This window comes from Pinus tabuliformis, chromosome 1_1, assembly GCF_031772625.1.
Source record: "Pinus tabuliformis cultivar Carrire ecotype Pingquan chromosome 1_1, CPIR1, whole genome shotgun sequence".
Classification (NCBI taxonomy): domain Eukaryota; kingdom Viridiplantae; phylum Streptophyta; class Pinopsida; order Pinales; family Pinaceae; genus Pinus; species Pinus tabuliformis.
This window is the reverse complement of record NC_142297.1, coordinates 951,615,200-951,635,932: the sequence shown is the minus strand read 5'-3', so window position 1 is coordinate 951,635,932 and position 20,733 is coordinate 951,615,200. Positions and strand designations below refer to the sequence as shown.

General features: G+C 43.4%; 1 protein-coding gene across 2 annotated transcripts in view; it reads left to right on the top strand.

The window, feature by feature from the left end:
• The window catches only part of LOC149217649 (uncharacterized), a 42,422-nt gene extending 25,515 nt beyond the window's left edge, over window positions 1-16,907 (top strand). For both annotated transcript variants that reach the window (XM_089393020.1, XM_089393021.1), the window contains one exon: window positions 16,404-16,907. In XM_089393020.1, coding sequence (XP_089249146.1) covers window positions 16,404-16,700 — 297 coding nt within the window. In that variant the 3' untranslated portion in view covers window positions 16,701-16,907. The remainder of the gene's footprint in view (window positions 1-16,403) is intronic.
• The last annotated feature ends 3,826 nt before the right edge of the window (window positions 16,908-20,733 follow it).

Here is a 20,733-nt window from a genome sequence, read left to right as displayed (position 1 = left end):
TATATTCCATGTTTACATTGTTATATGTTGCACCACTGTTATTTTTATCTCTTTGAGCTTCTCGGTTACTATATCATTTGTACGCATTTGGTTGGAGTTTGCTGGGGTTTGAGGAATATCCTGGAAAAGGGATATTACAGTGGTATCAGAGCATAGATCTGGCTCAGCCTGTGGAGCTAGCAGTCTATGACACCGAGGGAGAAGCCCTACATCTGTTACAGAGGTAGGAAATACAGAGATATTGAGCGTAGGTTGGAGAACACCTACGGAGAGGGAGACTGTGTTCGGGTGGTGGACACAGAACAGGAGGAGCCAGTGGTGAACACAAAACAGGAGGAGCCTGTGGTGGACGCAGAGCAGGAGGATCTGATGGCAGATGAGGACGGGAAGAGATTTGCAGACATGCTCCTCAAATTAGTGCAGGATTTGTCGAGGCAGATCGAGGTGATGGGGCAGAGATTCATGGCAGTGGAGGCTAGACAGCGTGAGAACCCACGGGTTTTCCAGGTTGGTGAGGGATCGGGTACATCCCACCATTTGCCAGAGCAGGGTGCCACTCAGCGTGATACTACTCCGCAGATGGCCTCACATGCCCCTACATGCTCTACCGTGCCCACTTTCTTAGGAGCAGACACTGGGGCCGGAGCCCAGCAGGAGGCAGAGCCCGCTCATATGGGCGATTATTTTGCAGAGTACCAGGCCTATGGGCAGGAGTTCAAGGATGCTCTCTCATTCAGAGACTTTGTTCAGCTCCAACGGGATAGTAGACCCCGCGACCATCACAGAAGATACCGGCATTATCATGAGGGTGACACCCACCGTGCAGCTAGTAGATTCCACTTGCCTACGTTTGATGGTTCATCAAACAGTTCGGCAAAGTCTTGGGTGGAGAAGCTGGACATCTATTTCCAGCTTAACCAGACAGAGGCCATCAAGGTGGCGACATTACATTTGGATGGTGAGGCCCAGGATTGGTGGTTCCATGGGATGGTTACACTCGGACACTCCACAGTGACGACATATGCCGAATTCACCAGGAGATTGATGGAGAGGTTTGACTGGAGGGATCCAGAACAACAATTTGTTGAGCTGACGAGGCTCAACAGACCGGGAGCCCAGAGACCTACATTGCAGACTTTTTGAGGGTTTCAGTGATGGTGCCAGATCTATCCGCGGCACGGAGGATCTACATGTATGTTGAGGGGTTAGCAAAGCCACTTCGGGGTTTAGTCCGATCCACTCGACCAGCCACACTCCAGGATACTATTAGCAGGACCCGGGACTTACAGGATGTCTTACTCAGGACCCGGACACCTTACTCCCAGAGACAGACTTTCCAGCCTAAAGGGAAGGATGTGAGGATTCCGCCTCCAAAGGGGAATCCAGGACGAGCACAGATTGACGATGATGCCAGGAGGGAGTTGAAGAAGCGGTTGTGCTTTACCTGTCAGGAGCCGTGGGCATCGGGACATAGATGTGCTGTCGGCAAAGCACATTTTATTGAGGTCTTCTCCGAGAGTAGCGAGGAAGAGGATGAGGAGGTTGATGTGGAGGCAGGAGATAGTCATGCCGTGCAGGGTCCTTCGCCACCTCCACTGCCAGCAGCAGGTGGTGCAGCTTTTGCACCTACTGGAGGGGCCCTTGCAGCATTGCGAGGAGTTCCCAAGTATTTGATGCTACGTGTACGGGGGACAGTACGTGGCCAGCGAGTATCAGTTTTGGTTGACAGTGGGGCAACCCACAACTTCATCGATGCACAGATGGTTGAGCGGAGAGGTATACAAACAAAGAGCTTCGATGGATTTTCAGTTTTGGTCCCAGTAGATCAGACCATGGTGTGTGCTCGTTATGTCCCAGAGTTATCAGTGATGATGGGCACCTACACACTAATTGACCACTTTTTCGTGGTCGATATTCCGGACACCAACATGATACTGGGTGTTCAGTGGCTTATCATTCTAGGGAAGGTCACGACAAATTGGAAGACCCTAGAGATGGAGTGGGATGATGAGAAGACAGGGAGGCATGAGAAGATACGGGGACAACACACATATCCGCCTCAGACTGTTTCGGCTCATCGGATGGAGGCTGTCTTCCGGAAGGGAGACGTAGAGTGGGCAGTGGAGCTGCATGCATCAGAGGCATGGACTATAGGGTAGATGGTACATCCAGAGATACAGTCCATAGTATGCCACAGTGTTTGGGGAGATTCCGCCAGTACAGCCACCGGACTGGGGGTTTGAGCACACCATTGAGCTTGAGCAGGGCATACAGGCAGTGATTACTACCCCCTATAGGCATCCCAAGGCCTATCGGGATGAGATTGAGCGGGCCATTCAGGAGTTGTTGGCTCTTGGGCACATTTGACCGAGCACGAGTCCTTTTGCTTCTTCCGTGGTGTTGGTGAAGAAGAAGGACGTCACATTGAGGATGTGCATTGACTACAGGGCCCTGAACAAAAAGACACTGAAGAACAGGTACCCCATACCCAGGATCGATGAGTTGATGGATGAGTTGAGAGGAGCACGGTTATTCTCAAAGATTGATCTGAGATCTGGGTACCATCAGATTCGCGTGAGGGAGCAGGACATTCCCAAGACCGCCTTCAGGTGTCACTATGGGCACTTTGAGTTTTTGGTGATGCCCTTCGGGCTAACCAACGCCCCAGCTACATTCCAGTCCTGCATGAATCACATCTTCCGTAGTCACTTAAGGAAGTTTGTGTTAGTGTTCTTTGATGATATCCTCATTTACAGTAGGACTTGGGAGGAGCATCTCCAGCACATTGAGACAGCGTTGCACATCTTGGAGGAGCAGCAGTTCTATGCCAAGCTCTCCAAGTGTGAGTTTGGGTTGACGGAGATGTTGTACTTGGGACACATCATAGGGGTGGACGGAGTGAGAGTCCACGAGGAGAAGATCAGGGTCATCAGAGATTGTCTGGAGCCGAGGAACGTGACAGAACTTCGGGGATTCATTGGCATTTGTACTTACTACCAGAAGTTCGTCAAGAGTTTCTCACAGCTTTGCTGCACCCCTGACAGATCTAACGAGGAAGGGGGCATTCAGTTGGTCGGATACAGCGCAGTGAGCCTTTGATAGGCTCAAGGAGGTTATGAGTAGCTGCCCAGTGCTTACATTGCTGGATTTTTTGCAGCGATTTGTTTTGGAGTGTGATGCGTCGGGAGAGGGGATCGACGCAGTGTTGATGCAGGGAGGTTACCCTATAGCCTTTGAGAGCAGGAAGCTCCTTCCGCACGAGAGGTTGTATTCTATATACGACAAGGAGATGCTGGCCATCATGCATGCATTGGCCAAGTTCCGGCAGTATTTAGTGGGTAACAGGTTCAGGGTGAGGACTGATCACAACAACTTCAGGTTCTTTTTGGAGCAGAAACAGCTACAAGAGAGGCAGCAGAAGTGGATCAGTAAGATCCAAGCGTATGACTTTGATATTGAGTATGTCAAGGGTAAGAACAACATAGTAGCAGATGCCCTTTCACGTAGACCAGCCACGTTGTCTCTTATGAGCTTGGATACAGACTGGAGGGCTCGACTCTTAGTAGAGTACTCCAAGGACAGATTTGCATGTGAGGTTCTGGATGGGCAGGTGGTGGATGATAGGTACAGGGTGGTCGATGAGATCATCTACTACAGGGACCGGATCCTCTTGACTGAGGGATCTCAGCTCAAGAAGAAGATACTTCAGGCATCACATGATTCACCATTGGCCGGCCATCAGGGGTCTACCAAAACCTACAGGGCCATTAGAGAGAGGTTCTCATGGAAGGGCCTCAAGGAGGATGTACTCCAGCATATCTGGGAGTGCGATATTTGCCAGAGGAACAAGGGGGAGATGAGCCATCCCACAGGATTATTGCAGCCTCTTCCCATTCTGGAGGGGAAATGGGAGTGTATATCGATGGACTTCATCATAGGGTTGCCCATGGTACAGGGCAAGGATTGTATCCTTGTCGTCGTTGATTGGCTGACAAAGTACGCACATTTTTTCGCCATATCCGCACACTACACATCAACACAGGTGGCCGAGCTGTTCTTCAGAGAGGTCTTCAGGCTACATGGTCTTCCTAAGACCATCGTCAGTGACAAGGACAGCCGTTTCATGGGCGGGCTTTGGCAGGAGCTTTTCCGGTTGGTGGGGATGGAGATGACACGAGTACCAGTTATCACCCACAGACGGACGGGCAGACAGAGTTAGTTAACAAGTGGCTGGAGGGCTACTTGCGTAACTATGTCAGCGAGCAACGGTGAGCATGGCTGAAGTGGCTGCATCTGGGGGAGTACTGCTACAACACTACACATCACATGTCCATTTTGGTATGTCACCATTCTATGCCTTGTATGGATATCATCCTTTATCTTTTGCTGACGTGATGTTTGGTGATAGCAAGGCTCCAAGAGCCAAGATTTGGATCCAAGAGAGTCAGGATATTCTCCAAGCTCTCAAAGATAACATGGCTACAACGCAGAACCAGCAGAAGCTGTACGTTGACAGGGGTCGGGTGGAGAGACAGTTTGAGGTAGGGGACTTGGTCTACCTAAGATTACAGCCATACCGACAGTCGCCATTAAAGCAGAAGGGGGCTGAGAAGCTCAAGCCTCGCTTTTATCGGCCATATCGGGTGATATGCAGGATTGGACAGGTTGCGTATGAGTTGGAGCTGTCCCAAGGCAACAAGATTCATAATATTTTTCATGTATCATGCTTGAAGAAGGCATTGGGGCAGCAGGTGACAGTGATAGATGAGCTACCACCCATGGATGATGAGGGGCATTTTGTGTTGCAGCCAGAGGCTATTATTGATACCAGGGAGAGGTAGCTGCGAAGCAGGACAGTCCGGGAATTCTTGGTGAGGTGGAAGAATTTGCCGGATGAGGATGCCACTTGGGAGAGTGAGAAAATTTTGCAGCGTCCATCACTTCAGTTGCTTGAGGACAAGCAACATTTTGTCGGGGGAGATTGTAATATTCCTAATTAGCCATGGCTAATTGGAATATTCGATTTTGCTCAATTTTGCCTTCTATAGTTATTTTATAAATAAAAAGGTGAGGAAAGGGGGACATAACTCACTTTTAGAATAAAGTCACTCCCTCAGTAGCACAATGTTGTAACTTAAAGGGGAGCCAAGGGGGCCATAGGACCACGTAGAGAAGGGGGCCCACGTAGACACTTGGAGGGACTGCGTAGATGGAGAGGAGCACGTGGCAAGAGATGGCTACGTTGGAGGAGGTGGCTTTAGGGTTTTGAGAGGGGCCAACGCTATAAAGGAGAGAGGAGCCTCCTCATTTTGGCATTCGATTATGTGCATTTGAGCTAGTCACTTCGACTTAGAGCACGCTGGCTGTTTAGCCTGTCTGCAGCACTGTTTAGTGCATTGAGTGTCTCCGTTCGGAGATCTCACCCTTAGCCCTGGGGGACTTCGAGTGCCTGCTCGGGCAAGGTAGTTTTCAGTAGTCTTTTGCAGGAGGATTGATCTTTGGAGTGAGGAGGAACTGAGCATTTTTCATAACTGCGTAGTCTTGAGAGAGGGACGCAGTTCTTTTGGTGGGAGTTCCAGATTGGGGTTTTTGCGTAGGATTTGAGCTGGGAGATTGAGCAAGGGATCAACCCTTGCATATTGGAGGATTTTTGCAGAGTTTCGGGCAGAGTTTTGGAGGGTTCTATTCAGTGGCAGCGCATAGCCTTGAAGGATTGCGTAGATCCTCAAGGGGGTGATTTTCGGGGGTCAGCTATTTCAGAAAAGCTTTCTAGGTTTTTCTGGGTTTATTGAGCAGAGGCTGATTCCAGAGTTTCAACATTTTTTGAGGAAGGGAACAACCCCAAATCCTCACTTGATTCCATGCAGTAGCAGCAGCACAACATTTCCCCAGTAGCTTGGACGCAGTTAAGAGAGGGGCCATTTCTTTACTATTCTGGGTGTATTTCTTCACTTGCCTTGTGCAAGTCGAGGTGCTATCTTTCTGATCACCTCCTGTACTCTTTCCTTTACTTAGTATAATAAAATGGCTTAGCATTTCTCTCTGCATTTCTCGAGTATCTACTTATATTCCATGTTTACATTATTATATGTTGCACCACTGTTATTTTTATCTCTTTGAGCTTCCCGGTTACTATATAATTTGTACGCATTTGGTTGGATTTTGCTGGGGTTTGAGGAATATCTCGGAAAAGGGATATTACAAAATTCCTACACTCTAAAGGAACCCCTACTGCAACAAACCTGAATCTACTTCACCTACTTGATTTTTAATCACCAAGTTATTCTTCTGAATATTGAAGCAAATTACTTCTGCAAACTACACTAATTAATTATTTGATCTCATGAAACAGAAAACAGAGCAAAGAACAAGATACATAGTACACACTTATTTTTGGACACAATAGTCCCTAGAAAAACCCAATGCGGGAAAACCGGTGCAACAGTTCTGAGGGTTTATTATTATGGAGGAGAAATATCTGAATACAAATCTAGGATGCTCATCTAGCAATCCTTTACAGAGAAAATACTGGCGGAAAATTTGAGTGAGTTTTACCTCACTTCACTCGGTAGAATTCCGGCTGATTCGACCAAGACTGGCTAACCCAGGCTATTTCTGCGCTGGCTCTGCGTCGGCTCCTTTGTTCCCTGCGTCAGCTATCCCGGCTGTTCCGGCTGTTCCCGACAGTTCCCGACAGTTTTAGCTGTTTCGACAGTTCTGGATTGTGCGTGACAAACAACTTTTCTACGTTAGCTCTCCTGGCTGTTGAAATTTCTAAGTCTAACACGTCAGAAATTCCTACTGCATTATCTGGTTTATTATCTCTTACTTGTTCTTTCTATTAACAAGTTATTTATAAATATAATACCGAAATAAACACAAATGCAACCTTAACTCATATACAGATCAACAACTGAAATAACTGAGACAATCACACAAGGGACACTGTTATTTTTGGACAATCGTCCCCGAGAAAACCCAATGTAGGAAAACCGGTGCAACAGATATCAGAGTTTTATTATTATGTAGTTTCTTAATACAACTAGGGTGCCAGAAATGGCTCACCCTTCAGAGAATTTCCTTGGCAGAAGTACATCTCCTTGGAGATAGATATTCTGGATAATCAGCTACCAGATGATCGATCCCACAACAACTACGACAACTCCTTAGCTAGACAATGAAAGCTGCTCAAAGCTTCTCCACTGCTCTACGTCACTTCCAGGGACTGCGTCACCCTCTCAGCTCCAGTCTACGCCACGAAAATCTCTAGCGCTGCCTCTTGGCCCTGCGTTAGCTCTGCTAGCCTCTACGTCAGCCACTTGGCTCTTTGCATCAGTCCTTGGCCCTTTGCGTCACCCACGCTGGCCACCTCAGCCTCTGCGTCAGCCTCCTTAAGCTCTATGCTGTCTCTCTGACACTATCTCTGCCTCTCTGCTATGTATTCTCGACCTTCTGCCGAATCGCCCCTCGCTGCAACAAATCACTGGTTCGATTCTCTCAGCAAACCTCGCTCCAGCAAATCGAATTGACTGATCAATTTGATGTATCTCCAAGTAACCCTCAAGCCTCCTCTTATACTTTTCCTGTTGAGTCTTCAACGGCCGAGACTAAGTCCCTAATCAATGGCTAAGATTAGATTTGGCTTGATCCTCGTTTCTTGGAACCTTCTAACCCAAAATTATATTAATACACTAATATTTTAATTTTCCTAAGTTTATACTTAGGACCCCATTAAAAATATTAATTATTTTAATATCTCCTCATCCGGGTAGAATTTCTCCAAATGATTTCTGGGTTTTGGAGATCTCATGTGCTTTAGCCTCTCCATCAATTTTCATGGCTAGAGCACATCTGATGCTACCACAAATCAACACTCCCTCTTAGCGAGGAATGTGTTCTAGTACTGCTCCATCACTGAAACATGACACTGATCCTCGGCACCAGTACCTGTGCTGATGCTTAGCCTGCGGCCTCACATCATCTGCACTGCTGCTTTTTGTTCTGCTGCCCATGACACTGCCATTGCCACTGCTACATCTGTACTGCAGCTCCCTCTCAATATGCTGCCCATGTTGCCCCTAGCACTGCCACTGCTAAGTGATGCATTGCAACGTAGTTACCGAGAAGTAGGTAACTGACTTCTCTCAAATACTTAACATCCTAGTCAGTCTGGAAGCCTTGTGAAACTGAAGCTGCCTCTACTGCTATCCTGTCCTCCCTCTGCTACCACTCCGCTGTTGCATACACCTCTGTGCCTCTCGCACTGCTGCAACCTCTACTGCGCTGCCTCAGATTTTTGCACCCAAGCACTGCCTTGTTGCTCCACTACACATTGCTCCACCCGACCCCTGTCATTTTTGCTACTATCGTTAAGGGCTCTTGTAGCCGGATATGATCCAAGAGTTTGGGCACCTCAAGGATCCTGCCCCTAGTATGTAGTCATCCTGACTACAACTCGATGTGTACCCACCTCTTCTCTAGAGGTGCATGAGCATTCATGGCACAATCGTCATCAGTCTTGACCTCTTTCTCTGCCTTAGTTGGCGCTGCCTTTGAATCGGAAGCTTCTCCCTTGCCTTTCTTTTGGGAACACTAGGATGCATAATGACCCAGCTCCCACAATTGAAGCACTTGACCTTGGAGATATCCTTCTTCCTTTTTCCTTACTGCCCTGTAGATGCTAGAGCCGCATCCTCCTCCTCCTCTTTCTTGACTTGAACTCCCTTACCACTACTCCCCGCCTTGGTCATCCTCCTGATCTCTTCTTGTCGAAGAGCTGCCCACATCTCCTCCCAACCGGGAAGAGTAGCCCTGCCCAAAATACTTTTGAAAAATGTCTCCCACTCCTCAGAGACTGCATTCAGGGCAGTCCCGACCATAAATTCTGGATCCGATGTAGACCCCACGGAGGTAAGCTGGTCGTGAATCTCCTGCAACCTGACAAGGAATGGATCTATCTGCTCTCCCTTCTGCATCTGATATGACTACAGCTGATTCTCCAATAGCATCTTCCTCTGCACGGAAGAGCCCTGGTATAAGGTGGTCAGGGTGTCCCACATCTCCTTTGCAGCGTTCTTCTCAGCAATATGTGGTATGACATGATCTTTGACCCCATCTAGGATCACACACTTCGCCCTCGCCATTGCATCTTCATACTTCTTGTTCTCGGCTGGGTCAACTGGGATAGCCATGGTTTTCAAGGCAAAGTCCTTGATATGATGTCGATCCAGGACTGCCAGGATCCTGGCCTTCTAGATGACAAAGTTAGAAGCCCCGTCGAACCTGTCCTGATCCCTTAGTTCGTTCACTACCATTTCAACTCCTCTTATGGACTCCCTCTGAGTCTCGACTCCCCTCCTGGAAATCTCCCTCTAAGTCCTGATTTCCCTTTTGGAAATCCTCTGGCTAACTGTCGAACCGCTCCTCTCCAATCCTCCTTGCAACTGCAACTCGGATCTGGATTCCTTGGCTAGAAATCCGTTGAGGTAGTGACTCCCTCTACCTTGGTCCAACCTCCTTAGACATTGTTCTGAATCGACAAGAACAACGTCCCACCAGCTCCTCAAATCACAATCTGTCCACAACCCCTAAGCTTCGACAATCGAAGAAACTGAGCCTTTCAGGCTTTGCGCAATTTTGGCAACGAGTGAATCTGCTCCTCCTGGCCACAACGTCGATCCTTCTTGGCTGAGAAAGATGATCGGGCGCAACGTAGGTTTGATTTGCCCCTCTTCACCTCTGCACTGACCTTCCTTTTGGCTTGAAATGCTGATGCAAGCTATGTGTCACTTCCTCTCTTGCTGCTTCTGCTCTGGAACAACGCTGTCTCTCGGGATAGATGCTACTACTGCAAATTTCAGATTTCTCCTGCTGGCGTCTTCAGTTCTCCTGTGATTTGCAATCTTCTGATACCATGTTGAAATTTCTACGTCTGACACGTCAGAAATTCCTACTGCATTATCTGGTTTATTATCACCTACTTGTTCTTTCGATTAACAAGTTATTTATAAATATAAATATCGAAATAAACACAAATGCAACCTTAACTCATATATAGATCAACAACTGAAATAATTGAGACAATCACACAAGGGACATCGTTATTTTTGGGCAATCGTCCCCGGAAAAACCTAATGCGGGAAAACCGGTGCAACATATATGAGGGTTTTATTATTATGCAGTTTCTGAATACAACTAGGGTGCCAGAAATGGCTCACCCTTCAGAGAAATTCCTTTGCAGAAGTACCTCTCCTCGGAGACAGATATTTTAGCTAATCAACTACTAGATGATCGATCCACAGCAACTACTACAACTCCTTCGTTGGACAGGGAAAGCTGCTCCAAGCTTCTCCATTGCTTTGCATCACTTCCAGGGACTGCGTCACCCTCTTAGCTCCAGTCTGCCCCACGAAAATCTCCAGTGCTGCCTCTTGGCCCTGCGTCAGCTCTGCTAGCCTCGCGCAGCTACTGTTGCATCTGTGTTAGCCACTTGGCTCTCTGCGTCAGCCCTTTGGCCCTCTGCATCACCTACGCTGGCCTCCTCAGCCTCTGCGTTAGTCCCAGCTAGCTCTGTATTAACCTTCCCAGGCTTTGCGATGTCTCTTTGGCACTATCTCTGCCTCTCTGCTATGTATTCTTGGCCTTCTGCGAACTGCCCCTCGTTGCGACAGATCACTGGTTCGATTATCTCATCAAACCCCGCTCCAGAAAATCGAACTGACTGATCAATTTGGTGTATCTCTAACTAACCCTCAAGCCTCCTCTTATACTTTTCTGTTGAGTCTTCAACGACCGAGATTAAGTCCCTAATCAACGACTAAGATTAGATTTGGCTTGATCCTCGTCTTTTGGAACCTTCTAACCCAAAATTATATTAATACACATTAAAATTTTAATTTTCCTAAGTTTATACTTAGGACCCCATTAAAAATATTAATTATTTTAATATCTCCTCATCCGGGTAGAATTTCTCCAAACGATTTCTGGGTTTTGGAGATCTCATGTGCTTTAGCCTTTCCACCAATTTTCGTGGCTAGAGCACATTTGATGCTACCACAAATCAACACTAGCTACTGCGCTGCCTCTGCGTCAGCTCTCCTAGTTGTTCTGGCAGTTTTGGCTGTTCCGACAGTTCTGGATTTTGCGTGACAGACAACTTTTTTGCGTCAACTCTCTCAACTACTGCTCTCCCTCTCTGCAAGCTCTCTCCGCCTCCTGGTTTGTTATTTTCTGGAAAGTCCTCCCGGATTCTGTCTACCCCTCAGCTACAAGATCTCCCCAATCGATTTTCCTCCTGAGAACTTCTCATCTCAGAAAATTGATTTCCTCTATCTCTCTTTGTGTGTTTCCAAATGAACCCCAAGCTTCCATTTTATACTTTTCTTGTTGAGTTTTCAATGACCGAGATTAAGTCTCTAATCAACGGCTAAGATTAAAACATGACTTGATTCGCCTTCTAGATCATTCTCACCCATATTTTGATTAATACCCTCTAATATTTTAATTTCCCTAAGTTTAGACTTAGGAACTCCATTAAAAATATCAGTGTTCCACGGGGACTCGCCCCCCCCCCCCCCTAGGGGTCTAGTTTCCTCGCTCCCCTGCGCTCCGGGGACTTGGGGACGAATAGGGGACGTTTCCCCACGTCCCCAAAAATGAGGAAACTCAGGGGGACGTGCCAGGGAGTCGTTTCCCTTTCCTGAGGGGGCGTTTCCAAGAAAGGGGACGTGAGGGGACGTGGGGGGGCGTGGGGGGGATGTGGCACACGTTTATGCAAAAAAAAACGATTTTAATTAACTTAACCCTAAAACTAATCTTTAATCAACAGTTAAACTAAGCGTAGGGTTTTGGAATTTAGCTGTTTCATGTTATTAAAACGGCAGGGTGAACACATAACAACACACATAGCCTTCGCGCGCTGTGTGTGTTGTTATTACTAGATTTGATCACTCCCACACATGGAACCTCGATGGCATCTGTTGGAACATTGCAGATTGCAGAATGGACCCTTGATATGGCTATCACATTGGTAATGTGATTTGGTTATTTGCAGGAATTCTGGAGTGCACATATTAGATAGAATTGAAGACAGATCTTGAGGATTTCTATCACTATGAACCGTCGGCCCTCTGATTAGACAAATTCTGAGTTTGATACAAACAAATTCATTTCTCTATGGTTGCTGCTCAATATTACCCTACACATTCTGTGAGGAGATCATCCCTGAAGTGGTTACTCATCAATGCTTCTTTGCTTCTCTTCGGCTCTTCAAGATTCACTATGGATGATCAACATCAAAGGCTCCCTCTTGTGAAGAATTCAGTTTGTAACGATAAGAAATATTAGAAGGCAAAGAAGTTCAGCATCAAATTAACTTAACTTTTGTGTGGCAGTGCTAATCCTTGAGGTCATTGTAATTTGAATTTAAACAAGAGTTTCAAAGTAAAGGAGTAGAAGCTGTAATACATATAGCCAAATTGTCAGATATGGAAGCTACAGGTTTAGATTGCAGATATTTGGAGTTATGATAGAAGTATGAGTAATGTTCTAGACACAAATGTGCATCAGTGGACAGAGGCATTAGCATCTTGTTATGCCATCAGGAGTCTGCACAACAGTCACTCTTCAACAAGGATACAATTGATAATAGAATTCACACGAGCATAACACAACACTGTTGTTTTGTATATCCTTGTAATTGATACTATGTACAGATGGGCAAAACTCACCAATGATTATAGCAGTTTGGCTTAGAACTGAACAGAGTTGCCTTGATAACATATTGTTGAAGTTGCAGAGGACAGAAGTGTTAAGATTCTGAGATTAAGATCTTTTATTGATAACAGAGATGCAGGAAGAATAGATCTACAGTGATCTTCTACAACGACATTGTTGAGGTTTGTTGTGTATTATCAGAATGCTGAAGATGGTGGTATTGCTGTCTTTGTATTTTGTTATAATGTATGATTATAAATTAGAATTTTAAATTTATTATTTTATATGATATTAGAAATTTAGATAATGATATTCATATCAATGATCATGCTTTGCAGCTTTTCAATTCAAACCAAATTGTCATAGTGGACTCAATTAATAAATTATATTTTATATTTATAAGTTTTTAAGACCCTGACGCTCCCCCACGTTTCCTAAAAAATGGTGGGGAGCTTTTGCATAGGCCGCTCTCGCGCCCCCTCGCTCCCTCGCCCCCTCGTCCCGGAACCTTGGTGGAACATTTAAAAATATTAATTATTTTAATAAAATACAATCTGGCTGGAATTTCACCAAATGGTTTCTGGGTTTTTTGGAACTCATGTGCCTTAGCCTCTCCACCAATTTCAAGGCTAGAGCACTTCCGATGCTACCAAAAACTAACACAACAAATAAGAGAAACATAAGAAAAAACATTGAAATTTGAATTTTGAAACAAAGCATGAAGAGACAATGAAATTTGAAACAAAATGAATACTTGGCATTTTGGTCTTCCTATCTTGGATAGCCATGTCAAGGCAAATGTTCTACCTGCCATTCTATATATCTCCATATCTTTAGAAATATCCGCACGTTCTTGTGGAGATGACACCATCCTCTGATCATATGTGAGGAATCCATCCATCACATAATCATCAAATCTAAAGCCACATGAGTAAGAAAATGTGAGGTTGAGGTAGGTCCCTGCAAAATGAATAGCGTGATGGAATGTATTGTTCCATCGCTCATCAGTCACTCTCCACACAATAGTCATTTCTCAAATCCATCATCCCCCTTATCCTCATAATAGGTCTTTGGCCCTATCCATGGCCTTATACAAGTAGCACATTGTGGGCTTGTCTTCGACAACCAACTGAAGAACCTTTACTAAAACTTCACTAATGGTACACACCTCCTCCACTCCTGCCCAAAATCTCTCTTGATATGAAACTAGCTTGCCTATGGCCTCCCCCTCCAGTTTACGACTAAATGAGAAAACACAACACTCCTCTGAAAGAAACATTCTCTTTACATCCCACATAGAAGTCAAGAGAGATGAAAGAGACATGAATCTAGTGGCAAACCATGTAATGAGAGGATGCACCAACTCCTTCTTATTGATGAATCTTCAAATCAAGCTAAGCACAGATGCATGATTATATATCAATTTTGTTATGCTCCTAGATGATTCAACAATATCCCTTACATAAGAATTTTTCCCTATATATTCTAACATCAAATCAATACAACGTGTAGCACAAGGAGTCCAAAACAACATAGGATACCTCTACATAAGCAACCTACAAACAACGACATATATGACTTAGATAAAGTTCTATGGACATACCTCTTGCATGAACTTGTCCAACAACTCACATAATAATTGTGCATTTTTAATATGTGTAGATCATCAACAGATTTAATAAACATTATTCCCTTGGGACAATTAACCAAGAAGTTAAGAAGGGTCTTATCCTTCTGATCAATCAAACCATCTGACATCACAGTGCATCTAATGTGTTTTGATGATTCCTTAAATTGCTCCAATGTAGTGGTGTAGTCGACCTTTTCATTTTGACGAATACACCCTCTCAACTGATCATAGGAAAGGGGCCTTGTACCCCAAGCCAACAATAGCAACAACATCGAACGTAGGCTGGTAGAATATATTGTTATGGGCAATGTTGAAAGGAATGCCACTCCATAGAAAATACCTACCCACTAGCTTGTCAACTTCTCCCTTCTTTATTTTAAGCACCAACTTGAAAGAAGGTAGTAAGAAAACATGACGAGTTCTATGAGGGGCCAGACATTGTGGGAGGGGATGTTGAAGAACCACTCTCACTTCTTCTCCCTATTCCTCCCTTGTAACTTGACTTTTTCATAGCTTCACTATTCTCTTTGGCTCCATCCATATCTGCAAGTGCTTTGTTGGCAATATGGATGATTTTCAGGCTTGTTCCTATGCAGATTTCTATTTCATGTCTCGAAAGTTGTGTAATGTGGTATTTCAATTGGGAGGTCCCCCCTATAATGTGCTTGCCACACAACTTACAATACAAAATTTGTCTACTGAATCCTCACTTGGGTTCACCATATTCCCACATAGGGTACAAATGTCTTGGCATTTTTAGTCTTCAATGTAATGATTAAACCTAGGGCACAAAATGAATTAAAATCAACATTTTTAGAGTCAAAACACAAAAAAATTGCATGAAAAATTACAAATCTAAATGATACATAAACTGTATATCTCCTACAATCCAATACAAATTTAAGAAAAAAGAGGAAAAACTGATAGGCATGCAAAACCTATCAAAAATTTGTAAAAACAAAAAAAAGGAGGTGGATGTACCTGCAAATACACCACCAGCTGTTGGCATCTCTCCCTACTTCATAATAAATTGATGATGGCACATAAAACACACTCTATCCCCAACAAGATGAGTGAAAACTAATGGGTAAAGGAAAACCTATGAAAAAATGGGGAAAATTGCTGCCCATACCTGCAAATGCATCCATGGTTGAGGGAAATTAATCCCCGCTACAAAAAAACATGGTGATGGCAAAGGAAAATGGTGTTTTCCTCATCTGTTTCTTGAGAAAAAACCAGTCTCTTCCTCCTTTGCTCTCCCAACCCTTCTTTCTGTTTGCAAAATAAGTCAAAAAACCCACTTAAAGCACCTTTGTTTGCGGGCTGGCAATTTTTTGGTTCATCTCATGATAATATCGTGATATTTATGATAATATCATGATATTATCACCAACAAAAATATTGTTGATATTTCCCGGCGACAATATCATCGAGTGGTAAAAATTTTCATATTGGTTTTCACAACATTGCACAATAGGAAAATTGTAAAGAAGAGCTGGATATGGGCTACTTATGCCAACAGCTGTATAGAGGCTAGTTGTGCCTCTGCTTTGTCAATCTGGTTTTGACTCACAGGAGAAGCATACCATATAAATTATTTATTTATTTTTTACTTGGAATGAAAGCACGGGAAACCCCAGAGTACTTCCCCACATTTCGTGGACCGTAAACCAGGTAAACCATTGCCCCTGATTACGGGGCCTCACCCCAAGGGAATCAAAGAGAGTATAATCCGTGATCAGCAACAACTAGCAACAATATCAAAGGACTTCACGTTTGGCTCCAGACCACTTGAGCTAACCCTTGGGGCTAGAGTTATCTTCTGTTATATTAGGGTAGTTATTTTTTTGGTTTGGTTATTCTATTGTTTCTTCTGCTATATTGGTAGGCTTTTATCTTTTTTATTTTATTATAATTTTCAGTATTATATTCCATTAACATATTCCGAGATTGACTGACCTATTATGACAGCTTGTACACTGTGGTAGCTCTTAATATCAAAACTTCATAACCATTTCCTCGTGATAGCTCTAATATTGCACATTATTTCATGTTTCAGGTGGGAGAAGTGGGAGAACTGTCTGAAATATTTCAATGGAAGGGTGAGGTTCCAAAAGGCCTTCCAGACTGGAATGCTGCAGAGAAGGAGCATTTAGGTGAAGAGTTATCAGATGTTCTACTGTATTTGGTAAGGCTTGCAGACATCTGTGAGGTGGACCTTGGTGAAGCAGCACTGAGAAAAGTTAAGAAAAATGGTCTCAAATATCCTGTTGAGCGGTGCAGGGGCTCCTCGAAAAAGTACACGCACCTTACCAATGTTGTGAATGAGGAGGAATTCAGAGTAGATCATATTTAAGTTATACACGAATACTTATGATGGTGCTTGAAAATGTGCCTTTGGTTATAGAGTCATTTTTTGTTACAATGTGTAATATTTGCTGCAGAATATTGTCATATTTCTTTCAATTCAGCAATCTTTCACTTAACTTTCAACAAGAGGTGTCAGAAATGAAACATGGAATCATGGATATTAAAACTAAACCATGCATTTTTTTCTGTGATATGATTTGATTAAGTTTTGGATAGTTTTGTAAGTTGTCTATTGGAACTTTAATTGTAATTTGACAAGGATATTCATTATACAGCAATATGTCTATCTTATATGACTGTGCTTGGGGTTAATTTTGAAGTGGGATACGAAGAGGAGAAAGAAAATTGGTTGTGTGACCGTGCTTGGGGTTAGTTTTGTGATTGTATTTGAAGCGGGATATTACATGGTTGATATCTAAGAGGCATCCAGCTCATGGACTGAATTATTTACGAATGATCTGATATATAAGATCATATAACATTACCTCTGTGGAAGGGCTGATTTCAAGCTCATACAGAGCCTTTGGGGAATCTTTTCTTGTCGTACAGCCCATCTCTCCAAACATCTAACAGGCATCCAGCTCATGGACTGAGTTATTTACTAATGATTTGAGATATAAGATCATATAACATTACCCCTGTGGAGGGGTTGTTTTCAAGCTCAGACAGAGCCTTTGTAGAAAGCTTTCTTGTTAGACAGCCCATCTCTCCACACAAACAAAGTAATATCAGTCCTTGATGTGCATCTAAAATTTAGAGGAATGTCTTCAAAGCCTAAAAATATGCATTTACGATAGTCTTGATTGATATCATCCCTTCATGAAATATCATTTGAACATGGATTTAAATCTCAGAATTTCCAAGTGCACTTGGGGTTAACTGAAAATCGTTGGAATAGGCCCTTTCCTGGTTAAGGTTTGAGTGGCGTTGAAGATTTCATATAATGGCATGCTTAATCTTAGTCTTTCTGCATTTGATTTGGCCTAACTGGAATCGGCTACTGCCAACATTGGCAGAAGGCTTCAGAGGGAGCCTTAAATGGTTACCCCCACCTTGATAACTCTATCATTGTTTCTCGAAGTGGTAATGATAGCTCTGGTAGCATTTATAGTACCCACAAACATTCCCAAGGTGTACTACGATGTAATATTGAACCTTATGAAATGGCTATTTATTTCTGTCTTTAAATATGACAAAATTTGTAATGCTCTTCAAGAAGAAACCCATTTGGGCTATTTTGTAGGTTATGTCTCACCTGAAGTTATCATTAGGGGATGGGCTAAGGGGGTTTACTAGCCACATGCTTGGCACTGTATCTATGCTGCAACTTGACCAATGGATTCTTTCTGTTTCAGTTTGTGATTTTGCCCCATTTTCTTGATGTCACTAAGCATGGCATGTGGGTCTGTAAAAACATCTCAATGGTCTTTTTTCCATGGAGTGGAGACTTCTCTTTTGATCACACACCCCAGTTGTCCTACCTGGTTTGGGTTGAGTTTCCTGGTCTCCCAATGCTGTTATGGCATTTTCTAGAGCAGATTTTGGCCCATGTTGGTAGATTTATTTGCCATGAGTCTAAGCGCTTATTTAACCATAGCTCATAGTGTAGAGTCTTTCTCAATGTTAACTTGCTCAAGGACTTAAAGTAGTTTGTCCTCATAAAGGTAGGAGACAAAATGATAAGGCAACCTACTAGGCTACTAGGTGTATCGACTTGCCTAATACCTGTTTCAGGTGTCCAAGCTGGGACCAGTGCATTCATGTTTGTTTGTTGATGGCAAAGTTGACTCCCCAATGGTCTTAACCACTCAAGCCCCTCAAGCACAATCATATTCTTAGGCTGATAATGTTGTGGAAGGAGGATGGACCCAAGTAGCATGTTACGACAAGAACAACTAGTCCGCAAAATATCTGGTGAAAAAGGATACATTGATCATTGCTTCAGTAGGTCTTAGGCTCCTCTAGATAAAACTAGTGATGTGTTAGGTCTCAGTACTTTCTCAATGAGGAGGAGGCCAAAGGGCCTATTCCCTGTCCCTATTGCTATAGATGGATGATTTGGTTGATGGTTAATTGAAGATGCCAAAGCCCATTAGTTTGGATGGATACCATTGTGGGTTCCCAATGAAGGTTGCATCATGGAATGTCTAGGGAATGAGTAACCTTGGTAGAAAACATAGTTTATTGGATAAGGACTATGATTGGTGAAGTGCACACCTTGTGTTTGCATGAAGTCAAAATCATTTGGTTTTTGTCAAGTATGACCTCATTTATTGTTTGGCTAGGTGATGTTGGTTTGGTTACTTCTGAATTTAGATGGATATTTGTTGTGTTGGCCAACATATATGCTACTAACAATGCCAAGGAGATGGTAGTCATTTGGAGTGAATCACTAGAGACCACATGGTTGGTTTGTGGAGATTTTAGTATGGTAGAAAGTCAGGACAACAAAGAAGGTGACCTAGCGGTGCAAATCCCTCTTAGAGATAAAAAGCTCGACTAAGGTTTCTATAGCCCAATAGGTGATAGCACCATGGTTCTACATAGCTGTGGTGTCTTTGGAATAATTTTCAGGAAGGCCAAGGAAAGATGTTTCAAAGGCTTGATAGAGTGATGCTTTTTGAGCAAAACTCCCTGTACTTTGATTCTTCAAGTTGAAGTTTGGTTCATGAAGAAAGGATGACCACTTTGTTAGACCACTAGTGTATTTGGTTTGCTTTACAAGGGGTGTTGAAAAAAAAGTGCATGCATAGACACATTTAATTTTGAATGTTTTGCACCTTCATAAAAACCATTTAGACTTTGTTTCCTAGGCCTCGAGGTGAACATGGGTGGATTATCTAGTGGGAAGGTGTTATCTCTAAAACAATGGCCTTTCTTAGAGGCTATGACATGTAGATAGTCGTGGTACAATGTGAACTCATTGGGTTGCCAAGACTAGTGCCTATCCAATGGTGATGGAGTTAGGGTCAATAATTAGGAGGGTTTGAACGTTTATGGAAGAAGCCATAGTGAGGTTGTTATAAACATTCTCTAACCAACCACAAGCATTTACTTCAATATGTAGAAAAGTAAAGGAGGACTCTTCCAATTGTGCTTCTTGTTACTCACTCAAAATACATAGTAGATGGTAATCTTTGATGCTCAAGAGTGAGGGAAGAGTACATACATCAAGTGAGATGATTTGTCCTTGATTGCCACTTGTTTTGTAACCTGATTTGGACAAACTTCCTGCTGTCCTACGCTTTCAGATCTGCAAAATAACCTGAAAACACAAAAATACTAGATTTGGAGTGTCTTTGAAGCAACCTAGAAGTGTGGAAACACACTAGGATGATGGATCTTTAGGTGCTTGAGCTTGGGCACTGAAATGTGAGTGAAAACACTGCCCATTTATGATAAAATTGCAAGTACATTGTAAGTTACAACAGTCTGATCCAAACATGCATAAAGAGGGGGGTCGAACTCCCCTAGGGTCAACATTGGAAAATGTCCTAACAAAGATAAAATTTTTTGCAGCACTTAGGGCAACCTAAAACACTTCCAGATATTGATAATATGTAGTTAAAATACTACAAAAATTAAAGTAGGGCTTTAAAGGGTTAAAAGCAACCTCTCTCATAAAACCCTAGGCAAAGAGCCTTACCAATCCTTAAGAAGATATTGCTGTAACAAATTTTCACAATTGTGAAGATACTTTCAAACCCTCAAAATGATGCTAGATAAACCTTGAAAGCCTAAAACAAGAGGATAGTTTTTCCTTCGGCCCCTAGATTGTTGAGAAATCTAGGGGCAGCTAGATTAGGTGATTTCTCTTACTTTGATAACTGTTTGTGATGTATTTTTACTTAACTTGATTAACTTCTTCTTTCACTTGATTATTATTAGTGTTCTCTATCATCAAACAACTACCAAACAATGAAGATCAATGAGACAATAGGACACAAGATATAGGCTATCAGCCAGGGCCAAAACCTCTCCTCTTGAGAGGAAAACCCACAAGAATTATTCTCTTCTTA